At 41.6% G+C, this 16,863-nt stretch overlaps 1 protein-coding gene across 3 annotated transcripts; it reads left to right on the top strand.

Annotated features, from left to right (window-relative positions):
• Nucleotides 1–617: 617 nt before the first annotated feature.
• LOC131475012 (dual specificity mitogen-activated protein kinase kinase 4-like) lies at nt 618–16,712 on the top strand. 3 transcript variants are annotated; one of them, XM_058652788.1, is made up of 13 exons: nt 618–1,130; nt 2,630–2,665; nt 3,557–3,589; nt 6,357–6,459; nt 6,649–6,823; nt 6,919–7,038; nt 7,416–7,535; nt 7,637–7,688; nt 7,784–7,911; nt 13,471–13,548; nt 14,620–14,768; nt 15,853–15,898; nt 16,014–16,712. In XM_058652788.1, the coding sequence occupies exons 1-13, from the start codon at nt 974–976 to the stop codon at nt 16,125–16,127; spliced, it is 1,311 nt and encodes a 436-aa protein (XP_058508771.1). In that variant the 5' UTR covers nt 618–973; the 3' UTR covers nt 16,128–16,712. The 3 variants fall into 3 exon arrangements, with proteins under 3 accessions (XP_058508771.1, XP_058508772.1, XP_058508773.1); XM_058652789.1 differs by lacking the exon at nt 3,557–3,589 and having other exon boundaries at nt 619–1,130; XM_058652790.1 differs by lacking the exon at nt 3,557–3,589 and having other exon boundaries at nt 619–1,130; nt 6,369–6,459.
• Nucleotides 16,713–16,863: the final 151 nt, after the last annotated feature.

The following is a 16,863-nucleotide window of genomic DNA, read 5'->3' on the forward strand; positions in this document are numbered from 1 at the left end:
AGGCTCCTCACACAAATTCGTGCCAGGAGCCGTTTTGGCCTCTGCCATTGTGGCTCGGGCCTTAATAATAATTCCTTCAGTTTCAATAGGGTCCTCCGCACCTTGTGCTGCTTGGATCCTAATGGCGTGTTTCCATCGGCTTGACTCGCCTCTGCGCGGCTAAGTTGCGTTTCCACTAGCAGAGTACCTGGTACCTCTGGCGTCCAACACGAAAACAAGCCGAACAATGTCGAACTGTAGATCAGTTAAGAAGACTTAACAATCAATACTCAGGTCATGGAGGAAGTACTGAACAAGCAGCTTTAATGAACTGATTCTAATGATTCAGTTACACTGAAAACAACTGCTTTTCAAGTCACTAGTCACTGCAGTTTCATGCTGATGACTCGCCCATGGTGAGTAGGTACTTCTTTTGTAGTGTAAAACCGACCTAAACCGTGCCCTGCCGTGCTGAGACCATAGTGTAATAATACATATACATAATAATAATAAATAAATAAGTATTATAAAATAAAACAAGTGTTTCCATTTGATTTTTAATTTAATTGTTCTCGTTTTATTTTGAAAGACATACTTCCGGTGTCCTCTGCGCTAATAGCGCGTAGCAGCTGTGGGTGTTGACATGTCAGTGTCAGCTGATTGCGGTCGTAAAGCCTCTCGACTAAGCTAAGGTTGCTGTTCGCGTTAGCCTAGCTCGGTGTTTGTTTTTGTTCACGTTACCGCACAGGCAGCAGCTTTTAATCGAGCCCCAAAGTGGTTGTTTTTTAAAGAAAAATCTCCAAAACAAATTCCCGTATCACCTCGACGTATTTGTGAAATATCGTGCCGTAATTCGGTCGCTCGTCGTACGGTGTGGGTTGCCGTGAGTGAGGCAGCAGTTGCTGTTGGCAGGGGAGGGAAGGGAGTGTGAAGTTACTGTGTTCCGTGTCTCTGCATTGCAGCCCGGTCAGTGCTGCTGCTGCTGCTGCTGCTGATGGAATTCAAACACACAACAATGGCGACTCCCAGTTCCAACAACTCGACGACACCGAGCGGTCACAACGGCAACACGGGCGCCGGATCTGCAGCATCCCACTACCAGCACCAGCAGTCCCAGTCCCAGCACATCACCACGATGAGCGGCATGCAGGGTGAGTGAAGGAGAAGCCACGGGCTCCCATTTCTGCTGCAGTGAAGGTTAACGTTAGCATGGCTAGCCGTGGGAGGCTGAGGCTACTCCCAGGTCTGAAAATCACTCCCAAGGGGAACGGACCCAGTGTTCGTTCTCCCGAGAGGAACATACTGGTTTTAAATGGACCCGAGTCCACCGATTGGGAACATAATTATTCCCTTGAATTAATCCAATGCTCTCGTTGCTCATTTTTGACGTTTTGCTGCCCCGTCACGTTCTTTTCTGTCTTGACTCGCCAAACCCTGTTCAAAAAATGTGCAATTTAAAGTCCCATTGATGGTTACGGATTTGATGCTAGTCAATTCTGTTATTTTTTTTCCTTTTTATCAAAGGAATCATAAAACGCACTGTTCTGCTTCGGTTCCAACCAGTTTGGCACGAATAGAGTTGCTGCAGTGAATTGATAACCACATGAATTTGCAAATGTAGAGCTGCAACTATCGATTATTTTCATAATCTATGAATGTGTCGATTATTTTTCTCAATTAATGGAGTATTTGTTTGGTCCATACACGTTGAAAAATGTTCATTAGTGTTTGTTTTTCGGTTTTACTGATTTCTTTGTCAAATGGAGCAGTGAAACATATTCACATTTATGAAGTTTAAAACCCCAAAAGCTGGTTTTAATTATTAAATCACCCCCTGAATAATAGATTATTAAAATACATGACGATTAATTTAGTAATCAATTACTAATCGAATAATCCTTGCAGCCGTAGTTTTGATGACTGATTAACCAACTTGTTTGTTTTTCCTTTTGATTTCAGCTTTTTGTTCTTGATTCTTAAACTGTAATAGTTTTAGTTTCATAACAAAACAAAACATTAAAGGGTGATGTCACTCTTGTGTTTGGGAAATACAGATGGGCACTTTTGTCTGATGATGATGATGATGATGATAATAATAATAATAATAATAATAATAATAATAATAATAATAATAATAAAAAAATTAACAGGTTTATGTATAATGAAAAAAAAATAATAGTTGCAGCCCAAATCATGTGAATCACAATTATTTCGGGCAGGATATTTTTATATTTGTACATACATGGCTAGTCATGATCTATTTGAATCCTGGGTTCTCGTGTCACTCATGACTTTTGTTATTCCCAAATTTGACTCACAATTATACAATGAATCTCCCCATCTTGGATTGAGAAGTATGGCAATGTTGCCAAATTAATAATAAGACCATTATTAAAAAGTGAGACATCATTAGAGGTCTTTTAAAATTGGGTGGGCAGTTGGGGGAAAAATACGGAAAGCTACATTAAATTGCTAAATTTGGTGCGTGTGTGTGCTTTCTGTATATTGTTACAGTGGCGGTGAGTGAGTCCTTTTTTTAAGGCCTGCTCGAATTGGTTACTTTCCCTCCCACCTGAACAACACTGAACCAAATGCTCTTGACAATGTTGTTGTTGTTTTTGTACAAACGGTGTCTCGTTTTAATTTTCAGAGTCCAACACCTGCTGGAGATGTCAGAGCGAAACAGGTAGTTGCACACTTCATTTGACTTGGTAGAGGGGAAATTTGATTTTGACATTAGTAAAATGATATAAATGTTACGTAATACTCTAGACTGATTCTTATTCTACTTTTTAGTGACTGTGATGTTTGGTTGATTTTTCAAATTAAATTAATGATTTATAATTGAGTTGCATGCAATAATCTACATTCTGAGCAACAAAGACGCTAACTTGATCAAACGCAAGACTAGTAACACTTGAGACTTGAATAGTTTGATTTAATAGATTTATAGAATCATAATCTGCCAATTTCTCCCTGTTATGTAATCCTGTTTTCAGTCCTCTCTCCCTGACCATGTGTCAACTTTTACCTTTTAATGCTTTTAACTAATGTTTCCCATCCGCTGACATGGTGCTGCATAATGGTGAGCTGTTCCAAGATTAGAAAAACAACTGTTTAATAATCTGTAATCTGCCTCCCTTGCAAAACCCATCTCATGACTACAATTCATGCGCTATTCTCAATCCTTTTGTTGTCACATCTTGACGTCATTTCGCCTCCTTTTATTTGCTGTTACTCTGACTCATGACGTGCTTATAGTTGTCCCATGAATGCGTGTGCATGCTCATATGCATTGATCTCCCGATGATGCATTAACCTTGCAGTAGTATGTGTTTGATAACTTAGTAAAAACAAGGCCAATTTCTGTGATTACTTGTCAACCTTAAAGCTGCAGGATTCCTGTCATGCCTGGACACTTATTATTATTTTTTATTCCAGGAAAGGTTTTTTGTTTTTTTTTAAACTCAAGAAACTTGAGAATTTACTAACGGATCATTCTGAGGAAGATGAAAAACAAGGTGGCAAATTGCAAGGTGAAATGTGAAGAAAATAAAAGCTGTCTTCTCACCTCCAGGGTTTCAGATAAACCTGTCTGGAGCTCCCCCAAGTAAGCCAAACCTCTTTTGCTTCAGCACCAACAGTTCTCATCCCTTTGTTTCCGACTGACAGTCTGGTATGGGGGAGTCTGTCCTGCTCTTCTAATTACAACTAATCCCAGTCAAGACTTATGATGAGTTCATGTGGGCTTGTGCCGGTAGCTAAAAGAAGAGAGAATGAAGTCGAAGTTTGTCTCTTCAATCTCTCCCCTTTTCCCTTTTTTAAGAGGCCGTTTGGCTTTTTTCAAGTGGGAGTGTATGAGGTGTTTTTTGCATAAATGGGTGGCGTATATTCAGGGCCTGCACACGTGAGATGGAGTTTAGGAGAATCCGCATCATACCGACTTTTTTCCACCGATAATCGTAGCTGGAAAATGTTATTTGGCGAATACCGCCCTTGCTTTTTTGTGCATCTTTAATCCTTAACCTCCCCCCACTTGACGTCACTCTTCTTCTTCGCGTTTTAAGTTTTACACAATGCACAAGCTTTATGCGCATGCTGTACAGCGCCCCATACAGGCCTGGTACATCTATTACGGTGTTAAGATATGTTTTGTAGATAATTGTGAGATGAGATATTTCTTCACTTTTTCACGTGACTCGTTTCACTCCGAATTGTTAGACAACGGGATTTTTAAAAAGATTTTAAAGCACATTATGTTATAATTAATGCAGTAATATTGTGACTCATTTAGATCAGGATAACGATGTCATGACCGGTTCATATTGCTGTCTGTGAAAACGCTGGCGATGCTTAAGTACCTTAGACACCCCCACTTCAAAAACCCTAGGCTATTTTCTAAAATATATATATATACTTGAGAATTCCCTTGATTGCATAAAAAGACATACTATTTTCTTGGTAATTCAGTAACTTCATCTCAAAAGCATCTGTTCTCATCGGCACAAGCCTAAAGTTAAGAGCTTCCATTGATATTTTCGGCTTAGATGCTTTTAACCCCACAGTGTGATCGATAAACTCTCCCTACAAAAAAAGCAAAACAAAGAAGACGTGTTTTTTTTTTCCCAAACTCAAACACTGAAATGGAAGCTCTACTTCACTGGTTTATCAGTGTGTCACTAACAAAGCCAAAGTAGTGCCTGTAGTCTTGTCACATAACTCCTGTTTTTCTCTTTTTTTTTTGGCATGGGTGCACTTGAGCATAAGCACTTGCTTGTCGAGACAAGGTACACACACACTCGAAAGTTGTCATTTCGGGGAGATGTTTTCCGTTGAAGCCCGTTGGAATTCCAGCACGCATTCTTGTGGTATTTTGGGTGGAGCGTATGGGGAACGCTGTCCTATGATTCAAGGTGAAATCAAAGCAGTTGGCCTTGAGAAGCATGTCCTTATCAAGATGTAGATATACATGCACACGAGTGTTCTCCTCTTCCGTTACTTTATGTTGACCTGTGGTGGGTTTGTGTTTGCACTCTACATATCTGTGGTCATTTTTACCAGCATGCAACATTTCTTTCCATGTTTCTGCATCCAATACAGGATTCAAATGTGGGTCGCACTCCCGAGGAAGCAGATGATAGATGAATGTGTTGCTGCAGCAGTGAAATTACAGATTTGTTTTTACAGAGGTTTTCTTATTTAGTTTAACACTGAGTTCAGTTCAGTTCAGTTCAGTTCAGAGCACAAGGGGGAAATTAGCTTTGCAGGTGGTTGTACAAAAACAATACAAAAATAAACAAGGACATGGAGGAATAACGATAAATGCAGCACAGCCAAACTAGACCTAGAGCAAGTGTATGTTTCCTCATGGTTTGGGAAGGTCAGACGTCAAGTTGAAAACCAGAATTTTAAAATTCATGTTTTCCAGCTCAATTTCCTCAAAGTTGGACTTGCACACCCAGATAATGTGATTGATTGGGAGTGGAATTACTTCTGCGTAACAAGCTTCTGTCAGCGCATGCTCCACAGCTCCCACCCTTGGGCTTTGACTTTTGAAATAATAATAATAATAATAAAATAATAATAGAAGCTGGTACACAAGAGCAAGAAAAACACGGCAAAATCCAGGCTGATGCACTTTTGACCTGATGAGGAGACCGAGTCTTTACTCTGCCTGTTCAAATAATTAAATATTTTTAACGATAATGGACGGTAGGACGCCTGTGGTTTTCAGCAGTGTGCCTATTCCTTTACCACTGAAGGTTCACATCTCTCAGAACTGCTCACAAATATCTAGTTTTATTTAATAAAGCCCCCAATTATTTCATAACAAGGCATCGCTCACCGTTGGTTAACTCTAACTGAAGGGAACTGTGCATTAGTTGGGGAGTATTTGGTGCTTTAGTGAGAGTATGAGTTGGCAGCAGAACGGTGTTTGTGTTGATGTTGATAAGGCGATGAAGGAATGTGTCACCCAGTGTGACGGCAGTGGAATTTTAAAGCCCAGAAGAATAAAGTATAATAAGTGCTAATTGCTGGTGTGGGTACTTTTCACGGGATTAGTTGACAATGCGAAACAAACCCAAGGCTTGTTGGTGAGTATGAAGTTTGACTTCGTCCTGTTAAATGTGTTGATGCAAACGTTTTCAGTTCCTTTTTCTATGGAAAGCATGGCATTCATGGATATGAGAACATTTCGTTAAATGTACTCGTCTCCTCATTTTTTTTCCATTTGTCCCATTTTATGGTTTGTGTTCTTTCACTCATTATTCTCACATTTCCTTCGTGTGCTGCCGTTGTCAGAGTTTTGTCGTTTGCTTCGGCATAAAAAACCCCAACAAAACCTGATGGCGTTGCCGTTCTCTGTTGCCAATCAGGTAAACGCAAAGCCCTGAAGTTGAACTTCGCCAACCCTCCAATCAAACCCACGACTAGGTTCACACTGAACACAGCGGGACCGCCTTTCCAGAACCCACACATGTGAGTGAACGAGTTCCGCTAAAGAAAATCCTGTCCTAATGTACTTGCGTTTCGTTCCTTTTCTGTCTCAAGTGCACAAGTGGTGTCATCTGTTTTGTAGCGCTCTCCTTTTTTTCAGCAAATCAAGTTCAGACAAATTAAAATGACACCTCACCCTGCGTGCGCTTATCCGTTTGTGTTCAACTTTAGAGAGAGGCTGAGAACACACAGTATTGAGTCATCGGGAAAGTTGAAGATTTCCCCAGAGCAGCACTGGGACTTCACCGCAGAGGACCTCAAAGATTTGGGCGAGATTGGCCGCGGGGCTTACGGCTCCGTCAACAAGATGGTGCACAAGCCGAGTAACCAAATCATGGCAGTCAAGGTGAATCGTTCGCTCGAGGCTGGACACACCTCGAAACCTCGAAACTGTCCAGACAGTAGTGGCATTTATAGTCTGTGTTCTGCCTTTGTCCGCAGAGAATTCGGTCAACGGTCGACGAGAAGGAGCAGAAGCAGCTGCTGATGGACTTGGACGTGGTCGTGAGAAGTAGTGATTGTCCGTACATCGTGCAGTTTTATGGCGCTCTGTTCCGAGAGGTGAGTTGAGCTTACTTTTCTACTTAAATGCAGCTCTGTAAGACCGGATGCATCCCGCGCCTTCTCGCCAACGCTCTTGCTAAAACTTCTGCCCCAAATCACTGGAGATCATCGTCCGTGGTGGAATGCAAACCTCTGCATTAGCAGCACACTCCTCTCTGCATTTTATTGATGTATTGCGAGGCATGAAGCTTTTTTATCCTTTCCAGAGAAATTGATGGCCATCAGGAGAGGGGGAGGATTTCAGCAAAACAAAAATGGTTCTGAAACAAATTGCAGACGTCCCCTTTAATTACTGTGTACTCTGGATGTATTTAAACAAGTTTTGAGTCGTCATTTGCTTCCTCAACCTGCTGACTGTGTTTCTTGTGTTTCAGGGTGACTGTTGGATTTGTATGGAACTTATGGCTACCTCGTTAGACAAATTTTACAAATTTGTATATTGCTCATTAGACGACGTGATTCCAGAAGAAATATTAGGAAAAATAACATTAGCTGTAAGTTGTCCGTGACGCTCGTGTCCTTGTGTTTCCACAAAATATAAAACGCCTTATTATCGGTTGCTGCTACTAAAGAGTGGTTTCTGTTTGTTTTGCAGACTGTGAAAGCACTTAACCACTTAAAAGAAAACTTGAAAATAATACACAGAGGTAATACTTTGCTTTCCTGTCTTGTAATTCTTGTATCGTTTTAGGTGTCTCTTCATTAACTGAGATGTTTTTGGGTTTTTTTCACTTCCTTTTAGACATCAAACCGTCAAACATCCTCCTGGACAGGAATGGCAACATAAAGTTGTGTGACTTTGGCATTAGTGGTCAGCTGGTGGACTCCATCGCCAAAACCAGAGATGCAGGGTGCAGGCCATACATGGCCGTAAGTACTGCCTTTTTAAAGTACTTTCTAAAGGGAGATGTAAATTAAGACATAAATTAGACGTTCTGTCAATTCTGCTTCTTAAATCTCAGTACTTTCTTGGTTTTTCTGGCCTCTATGAAAATCTTTTGGTTTGTGGACCAAAAAAAAAAAACCCAACAGATAAATAAATCCACAGGGTCACGGGAGGGTGCTGTGTAAATCTCAGCTGTCATAGGGTGACAGGCTCAGTTCCATGAGTCTTTATTTAGAATATAACAAATGTTTTGCTTTTTAAATGGGTAAAATGGGTGCTTCCATATGGCATTCTCAACCATTTTAGTCCCTAATTCAACAAGGTGTTTGTTTAGTACCTCAGGAATTACTAAGCATTTCAGGTGATTTAAAATTAAAAAATTGCGAAAACATGAAGACTGAGCCAGACTGAAGACAGTTTTATTTTATTTTCTCAAAGACAATTGGATTGGATTACAGTGAAGTAAATACAGTGAAGTATCTGGATTTCATGTCATGATTTGCTCCATGCTCAGTGATACCTGCTTTTTTTATTTTGCCCGATCAATCATGTGACATCCAAAATAATCAATTGACTAAAGAAAAACATTTAGAAATTCTGAAAAGCTGAATAATGCGCGTACATCATGGCTACTGCTGGTTGATTAGAGGATGTTTCAACGTAACTGAAGAGCGCCGAACCTTTGGCGGCACAAAGAGGTGATCTCATTGTGTCGTCATCACTTATTTTCTGCCTCTGGGTAACGTCAGCCCTGGGTCCTCCTCCTCCTCCTCCTCCTCCCGGTCACTCGACAGCAGTTTCCATTCTAAATTTGGTTGCACACTATCACGAACGGGCAGCACATCAGCACCACCACTCACAGGCACACATGCTTCCTGCTCTGAGGCAGGTTTGCTCTCGGTCCGACCACAGTGGCTCGGTCCGACGTCTTCCCGCAGCTGTGAACTCAGAGCGCAGGAATCTCGGCTCCAGTTTCTTGTTTCCAGCTGGCACGCTGACCAGGTGTTTGCTCAAGGCGCTGCTGGTTACCGCAGGGTTAATGACGTCGAAAAACTGCCGTCACTGCAACCAGAGTGGATTTCATTATTTTGATTTTTTTTTTTTTTTTTTTAAATACGAAGATAGTATTACATAAGGATGCCGATTAAAACATACTGTTATTATAGCAATATTATTATACTCTTTGAGATATAATGGAAATAAATGTTTTGTGAAGTGCTCCTCTATTCAAAGCTGCCGTTCTCCTCCATGTCAACCTTGCAAGCAATTTAGGCTCCCGATCGTGTTCTGGGACACGCGAGCTTTGCCTACATTTACTCGGGACATTGACTTGAGCTTTAGTCGCTTGACTATTCTGTGTTACTAACAGTACTAACAGGGAAATAACTGTATCGATTCATTAGGTGGCGATATGCCTGTTTTCAGCTTTTTAGTATCATGCTCTCCCTGGTCATTCTGTCATCTCACAGACAACAGCAACTTCAGCTGGCGGTTAGTCATTGGTAGGGCTGCAACATTCTGGAAAAAATGGGAATCTCGATTGTTTTTTTTGCTCACGCTTCTGTGGCATGATTCTTTTTTTTCACAAATTGAAATGTTTATTTTAAACATTCAAATAGGCATTCAAGTAAAGTGTTTGAACATGGCCCTGCATAATAGGCTTATTGTTATTATTATTGTGTTAAGTATTAAACCAAACAATGCCGAACTGTAGATCAGTTAAAATAGTCTGAACGATCCTGAAAACGTGGGTTCAACTCCAACATTTAGCAAAGGAACTGTGTAAATTCTCCTCATTTTTAACGGAGGAGTCTGGTGTATTTAGCGACAGCACTGCTGGAATCCTGCGATCGCGAGCCGAATGTAAACCTTTTTTTCGGCACAAGCTCGGGTCGGGTGGTTGTGTGATTCCCGTCACTAATACCTGGGTTTTCATCACTATCAATTTTGCATTTATTTCTCCCCAGCACACACTTTTCTCCTATGCTCTGTGCCGCACTCACTCTTAAACTCTCAACTGCAGACGAGGCTTCCGCCTCCACTGAATCACGTGACGGAGTAAAGGTGCTTCACGTGCTGAGAGAGAAGGCAGGGTCATGGCTGCGTTTGAGAAACGCCGAGAGAAAAAACAGGACCGTTGTCAGAATCCGAATTGTTGTCATTTTGAAATTAGATCACGTGTAGTTGTGAATCGAGGTCGCGATTTATTGTGCAGCCCAATCCGTTAGCATGTTGAGCACCATTCCGTGTCATTCTCCTTGTCAGTCCAAAAATGCGCTGCTCTTGATTTAGTGATGTTGTCTTTTTCTTCTTCTAGTATTTCCACGTTAAAGTTAAAGGGCAGGAACTGTGGAACATGCGTTTTTGAAATGTGAGAAAGCAATGCAAATATCAAAGCACTTTTGGTTTATCGTGAAACATCGGATAGCAGAAGGTGGAAGTCAACAAACACGGTTGTCTAATCACTTCCTCACTAAGGGCCAGTTTATATACTATTGCTGCAGAGACTAAACACTTCCAGTCCTGGCAGATGTGTGCAGCCTCTCTGCAGTAGTCCTCGGCTCTCTATAAAACTCGTCAGATGCTGCGGCACAGACTGTCCCACTGTGCCGGCTGACGTCAGCCTCTAATTCAGGCCCGTAAATGGGTCAGCGAGGTGCTCGCTCCTCTCGCCGCAGCAGCTGCAGAGGCAGGAGTGATCTCTGCATCCTCCTGACGCACCTCGTTAACACGTCTGCCAACGGGAGAACACGCTGTGAATTAACGGAATCCACAGACGTCCCCAGAGGCAGAAAAACAAGGGAGTGAGCTACCGCTCCCCCAAGTGTGAGCTCCAGAGCTGATGGCATCTTGTTGCGCAGGTAAAAACATGCCCAGGGGTGATGAGCAGACTTGGTATTCTCAAGTATTCTTGAGTGTCGGGGAAAAGCTTGCAAACTCAATGTTTCCTCTCATTTACAGACACGTCTGTGACTGCTGATATCATTCTAAACTGTTAAATGAATAATCTCCAAGAAATGTTAATCAAAACTTCATTGTATGCATGTTACTTAAAGCATATATGCAAACATCTTCACTAAAAGGTTAGGAAAATTCTCCAAATGTATTTGGGGGTCCTGAAAAACGTTTTTTTTGGAATCAGTGGTCGAGCTGTGGATTTGTTTTGACTTAGACAACCGGTTGTGATGTCACCCATAAGAATCTGAACTCTGACTCTTTGGATATCTTGATTAGGTGTGGACACTACGGACCGCATGGTGGATTAGTTGGTTGCCTCGCAGCAAGAAGTTCCGGGGCTCAAACTCCCATCCGTTGAATTTGCATGTTCTCTCCGTGTTAATGTGGGCTTTCTCCGGGTACTCCGGTTCTTCCAACCTTTAAAACAAGCTTCAATGCTCTCCGTCTGGAGGATGTGTAATGGCGTGTTTCCACCTCCTCGCCTCGCCTTGCTCTGGTGAGGTTCCAAGCGAGCTGAGTCGATACTATGCGTGACGTTGCCAGACTGCCGGCCACTGATTGGTCAGAGTGCCGTCACAGGAAGAGACGTCCGATGCAAGAATCAAGCCGAACAATGCAGAACTGTAGATCACTTAAAGGGGACATGTTATGCAAAATCAACTTTTTAACCATTTCAGTACTTATATTTGGGACTCTGGAGGCCCTACCAGTCGCCAAACTGTGGAAAAAGAATACTCAGTCCTTTTTTCGTGGTCCCCCTTCGTGTAAGTATAGGCGATAAAACATGCGATGTTGAATTCCCTGCGCTTATGACGGCAGTATGCGCATTTCACCGCGAATGTTACCACCCCATCAGTAAGTTTACCTTGAGAGCTCCACCTTGGCTCCACCTTGTCCCTATCAAATGCAAGAGTGCAGGCGAGGGAGGAAGAGCGGTATTGTGTCAACGTGGAGGGACAAGTGTGCTGTTGGTGGCTGCACAGTGGAGCACAGTGTTTTACACAAACTTCCAGCCTCAGAGGATTTTATATATGACGCTAATGTGCCGGATAAAGTCAGCAAACGTGTGTTCGTGTCTTCGCACCATTTCGCATCAGACTGCGGCCAGTGGTAGACGTATTTAGTCAGCGACCGTATTTCACCGACGTACAAACACACACATTTTTAAGAAAAGGTCAAATAGAGCTCATAACTGACCATTCTGACATGTCCTAATTTAAAATATTTGTTCAGTACATCCTCCATGACCGGAGCACAGACTCAGTCTGATACAGTCACATACAGCGACAGTTTATGCAGATCGCCGCTTGCTGCTGGCGATCAGCAATGGCGATCAGTGGTGCTGTCCCTAAGTGTTTTTAACTGATTTACAGTTTGGCACTGTTCGGCTTGATCCTTGTGTCGGACGTCTCTTCCTGTGGCGGCACTCTCGCTGTTTTCCGTTTGACTGTGTCTTATTTGCATGTAAAAGGACCAGGCACAAACCAAGCGTTCTGAAAGGGGCGGGTTTAGCACGGTTATTGAACTGCTATGGTGCTTTATACTTATGGTATTTTGACCAAAGCATGTCACAGATATGTTCATTAGGACACCAGGGAACTATTTTAACTTGGAGAAATAGGGTATAATATGTCTCCTTTAAGACTTCTTAACAATCCTAAAAAAATTTAGTAGAGTTAATCTCTAACGATTACCATGGAAATGTCTAAAATCACAATATTTAACAGAGGAGTCTGGTGTATATAGTGGCATCACAACCCCTGCTGCTGTATTTCAGTCCAGTGACGGAGTCAAACGGAGTCTGTGCTCCGGTCATGGAGGAAGTACTGAACAAGCAGCTTTAATGAACTGATTCTAATGATTAAGTTACACTGAAAACAACTGCTTTACAAGTCACCAGTCACTCGTTTGTGTGTGTGGCATGTAAAACGACACGGCAGTTTCAAGCAGCTGCGCAGTGATGACTCCGCCCACATTGATTAGGTACTATTTTTATAGTGGAAAACCAACTTAAACTGTGCTGTGCCGTGGCGAGTCGAGGCGAGCTGGGACCAGAGGTGGGAAAGGGCCATAAAATGCATGTGAGGATGAATTTCCCAACTGGGATAAATAAAGTAACCTTAATCTGCAACCAGGCTCCCATTGGATGATACAAGCTGTCAATCACATTGTTACCCACTCCATGCGTGCCATGTTTTGTCGTTTATTTTCCTCTAAATGGAAACATTTATGTTAGATAAGTTACATTAAATGTTCTATTGACCATTTAAACCATTTATTTCATTTAGTTCTTACAGAAATGTAAACTGTACACTTCCATACACAGTGAGTTTTTTTTTTAACCAGCCAAGTCACCCCCTGGTGGCTTTTCAGGATACTTTTAACTCCCTGATTGACTTTGCTGATTTCAGCCACTTGAAATGACTATTTAATTCCTTCAGTTAATGCTCAGCAAGAACACATCAGCTGTTTTCCTATAGTATGCCAACTGTTCTCATAATTATCTCTCTGTTGAATCTAATTTAGCCTCTTTGGCTGTTTTATTATTGGAAGTTAAATACATTTTTCCCCCTCTCAATTTTCAGCCTGAGAGAATAGACCCCAGCGCCTCCAGGCAAGGCTACGACGTCCGCTCTGACGTTTGGAGTTTGGGAATCACACTGGTGAGTCTCAATATGTTGGTGGTAAGGACAAAGAAGGAATTTTGGTTTGGTTTGAATAGGTTTAAGTTGTTTGTTGTCTTATCTGAGCTCAGTTGTAAAACCTCCTTAAATGTTTTCTGTCGTAATTGTATACCTCTTCTGTCGTTTTATAACGTTGGTGTTAATTCCCACCGACATCACCCATAAAGTTTAGAGAACTTCCATTGTGAAGCCTTGAGTTTAGTATTTAATTCATCTGGAAGACACTGGAGTGGAAATGACCAAGCGCTTGTCCACTTCACGTCCACATACACACGTAACCATGCTCTCATTGGACTTAACTAGCAGTCAATCCTGGATTAGCTTCCATTTTATTTGTTTCACATTAAGTCAGTCATACACAGTGTTGTTCATTTTAAATCCAACTAGTGTTATTGACTGGCTTTTCTAACAATGGCTGTCCCGACATGGCACATTTTGTTGTCCCGACTTCTAATATAAATGGAATCCACCGTGAGACCATAAAACCCTGAGGAATCAAGTGAGGATAGTAAATGTGTAGTCGCCCTCTGATGGCCATTCAAGTCAATACAGGTTTTTATGAAATTAGATTTGTGTCAATATTTTCAAACAACAATTTTTAAGAAGCAAATAAAATATCGATTGTATCTATTGTTCTTTGGGCTCCCTGATTTGTTCTTTGTGCCATTGTTTTTTTTTGTTTGTGGGTGGGCCTTAGGAAGCTCCTTGCTGATTGGCTACTGAGTTTTGGAGTGACTCCAAGCCTGTGACAACTTATGGTCCATTGAGCTGTCGCTCAAAGGCAGCTTCCTTAGGCCCGCCCACAAACAAAAAACCATGCCGCAAAGAACAAGTGTATTTTTGTAACAATAAAATACAATGTTTTTTGAATGATTAAATCGATATTTTATTTGCTTCATGAAAAGTTTTACAAATACCACCTAACATGTGGTTGTTATGAAGAAACGAGCAAACTTCACACAGAAAGTCCATGTGGGATTTAAACGGAGAACTTTTTGCTGCGAGGCACCAGGGCTCATCGAAGTTTTGTGTGTATGTGACGTGTTTCAGTATGAGCTGGCCACAGGACGGTTTCCCTACCCAAAGTGGAACAGCGTGTTTGACCAGTTGACCCAGGTGGTGAGAGGTGACCCTCCACAGCTCAGCAACTCGGAGGAGAGACGCTTCTCCCCCAAATTCATCGCCTTCGTCAACGTGTGGTAAATTCACTCTTGTTCTAATGTCAGGAAGTTGGCGAGTTGTTTTAACTTTATTGGATACACACCAAGTTGATGGGTGTTTCTGTTTGTTGTGGTAGCTGCAGGATGTATAATCATGGGGAGAAAACCAAAACGTAGCTAGTTAACGTTGTCAAATCCGAACCATTACTCATGAATATAAAATCATAGCAGGATCAGAGATGTTTTGATTCTCGCCCATCTTCACACTCCCAATAATAATAATAATAATAATGATATAGCAATATGCAGATGCAAGCTGCACAGAGCTGTTACTTCATTTTCAGTCATCAGATGTAACTCAAAATGGCTCCAGTTAAAGGAGTAGTTCGCTTTGTTTTTGTAGGTGTTGCTTACGTGAGGTATTGTGGTTAGAATCATCGTGGCTTGTTCTTAGTGAAAAAAAAAGAAAGATTAACAACACTGGCTGGAATCTACACCATCTTAAGAATATGTTTATTGCTTTATTTTGCCATTGGTTTGAAATAAAGGTTTGTCTCACCAAATTCCACAGAGAAAAATCAGCAAACTTGCATCACCGTGCATGAGTTGTTGATCCACTGCTGCCTCCATCAGTAGGTTCAAATCTGTTATTTATTGACTTGCACGTTTTAAAGCATTTAGTCGCACGGAAGTAGCACAGACTTACTAAATTAGGCAGCAGCAGACCAGCAACTCCTGTGTCCTTATGGACTAAAATCACAGATGTGTGTCTGTATGGACTTTGGTGTGAGACACAGCCAAACTTGAATTTTCAGTCAGAAGAGGCTGTCTCATGTCTTGATAAAGTGGCTGCCATATTCTTGAGCTGATGTCGATTTTATGAAGGTGAGCCTTTTCCCCTGCTGGCATCTATGTTTGCACTGTGAGTGAGCCTGACTGCCTGGCTCAGGCTGATTCTCACTTAGCACTGTCTACACGTTAGCACCTCATAAAACCCATACCTTGACAAATCTGAGCTATCCAGGAAAGGTTTTATGTTGTGGGGACAGGCTGTTGGCTCCCCCTGGTGGACAACAGGCTTAAATACAACATTTTGACCCACTTTTTAATCTTTTCCCTCAAGCCTTACAAAGGATGAGTCGAAAAGGCCAAAGTACAAGGAGCTACTGGTGAGTTGACTAAATGTTGCCCTCTCTCTTTTCTTTAGTGCATTGTATTTGTTTTGGAGTTAGACATATTTTGCAATCTTTTTTTTTCTTCTTTTTTTAATCTTCCCATATGCAGAGAGACCCGTTCATTCAGATGTACGAGGAGCGTTCGGTCGACGTAGCCAGTTACGTCTGCAAACTCCTGGATCAGATGCCTGCATCTCCCAGTTCCCCTATGTATATGGACTGAAAGCAGAAAAAACACATTCACTCATCGCTAAAAAAAATACACCAGTCTACATCAATAAAGGTATTGGGGGTGAAAAAAGACAAAAGAAGTCCTAATGTAAATTTTGCTTGGTCCATTTATTGCAGTGTTAAGAGAAATGTAAAGAAAAAAAACAAACGCCATTTTCAATAGAAGTGGTGTTAATTTCATGTCTATATAATATATAAACGTTAACACACCTCTGTTTCCTGCTCACAAACACACATTGACGCACAAAGTATAATAGCAGCAGAATCAATCAACTGTGGATGCATCTTGTTGATTAGTAGTGATTTAAATATGACGAGAAAATAACCTGGAACTTGTATTTATAAAACCAAAAAATCATTTGGAAGATTCTTCTACATACTGGAATCGTGCTCTCTGTGAATCGTCTCCGCCTCGTCTGTGTGCGTGAATGAAAGCATCGTGTTTTGGTATCTTTAATGGAACTGTGCTTCTCTGGGTTTAGAGCGGTTTAAAGTGTCATGTCAGAGCCTGCAGTCCAGTTAGGGCTCACCGTGCAGTGGACTGTACTGTCTGCTGATGTATGAATAAAAAAGAAAAGAAAAAGAGAGCTGGTGTTTTGTTTGTTTGTGTGTGGTTTTGTTTTTTCATTCTTCTGTGGCTTAATTAAAGCTATAGTACCTATCTTTCAGGACAGGCCCACACAAGTTGGAAGAATTGCATCTCGAATCTACAAAATATTAGAAGATCT

This window comes from Solea solea, chromosome 16, assembly GCF_958295425.1.
Source record: "Solea solea chromosome 16, fSolSol10.1, whole genome shotgun sequence".
Taxonomy (NCBI): domain Eukaryota; kingdom Metazoa; phylum Chordata; class Actinopteri; order Pleuronectiformes; family Soleidae; genus Solea; species Solea solea.

Coding starts and splice junctions, on each gene's coding strand:
- LOC131475012 (XM_058652788.1), top strand. CDS start 974: ATGGAATTCAAACACACAACAATGGCGACTCCCAGTTCCAACAACTCG. Junction 6,460..6,648: donor CCTTTCCAGAACCCACACAT/GTGAGTGAACGA, acceptor GTTCAACTTTAG/AGAGAGGCTGAGAACACACA. Junction 7,039..7,415: donor ATGGCGCTCTGTTCCGAGAG/GTGAGTTGAGCT, acceptor CTTGTGTTTCAG/GGTGACTGTTGGATTTGTAT.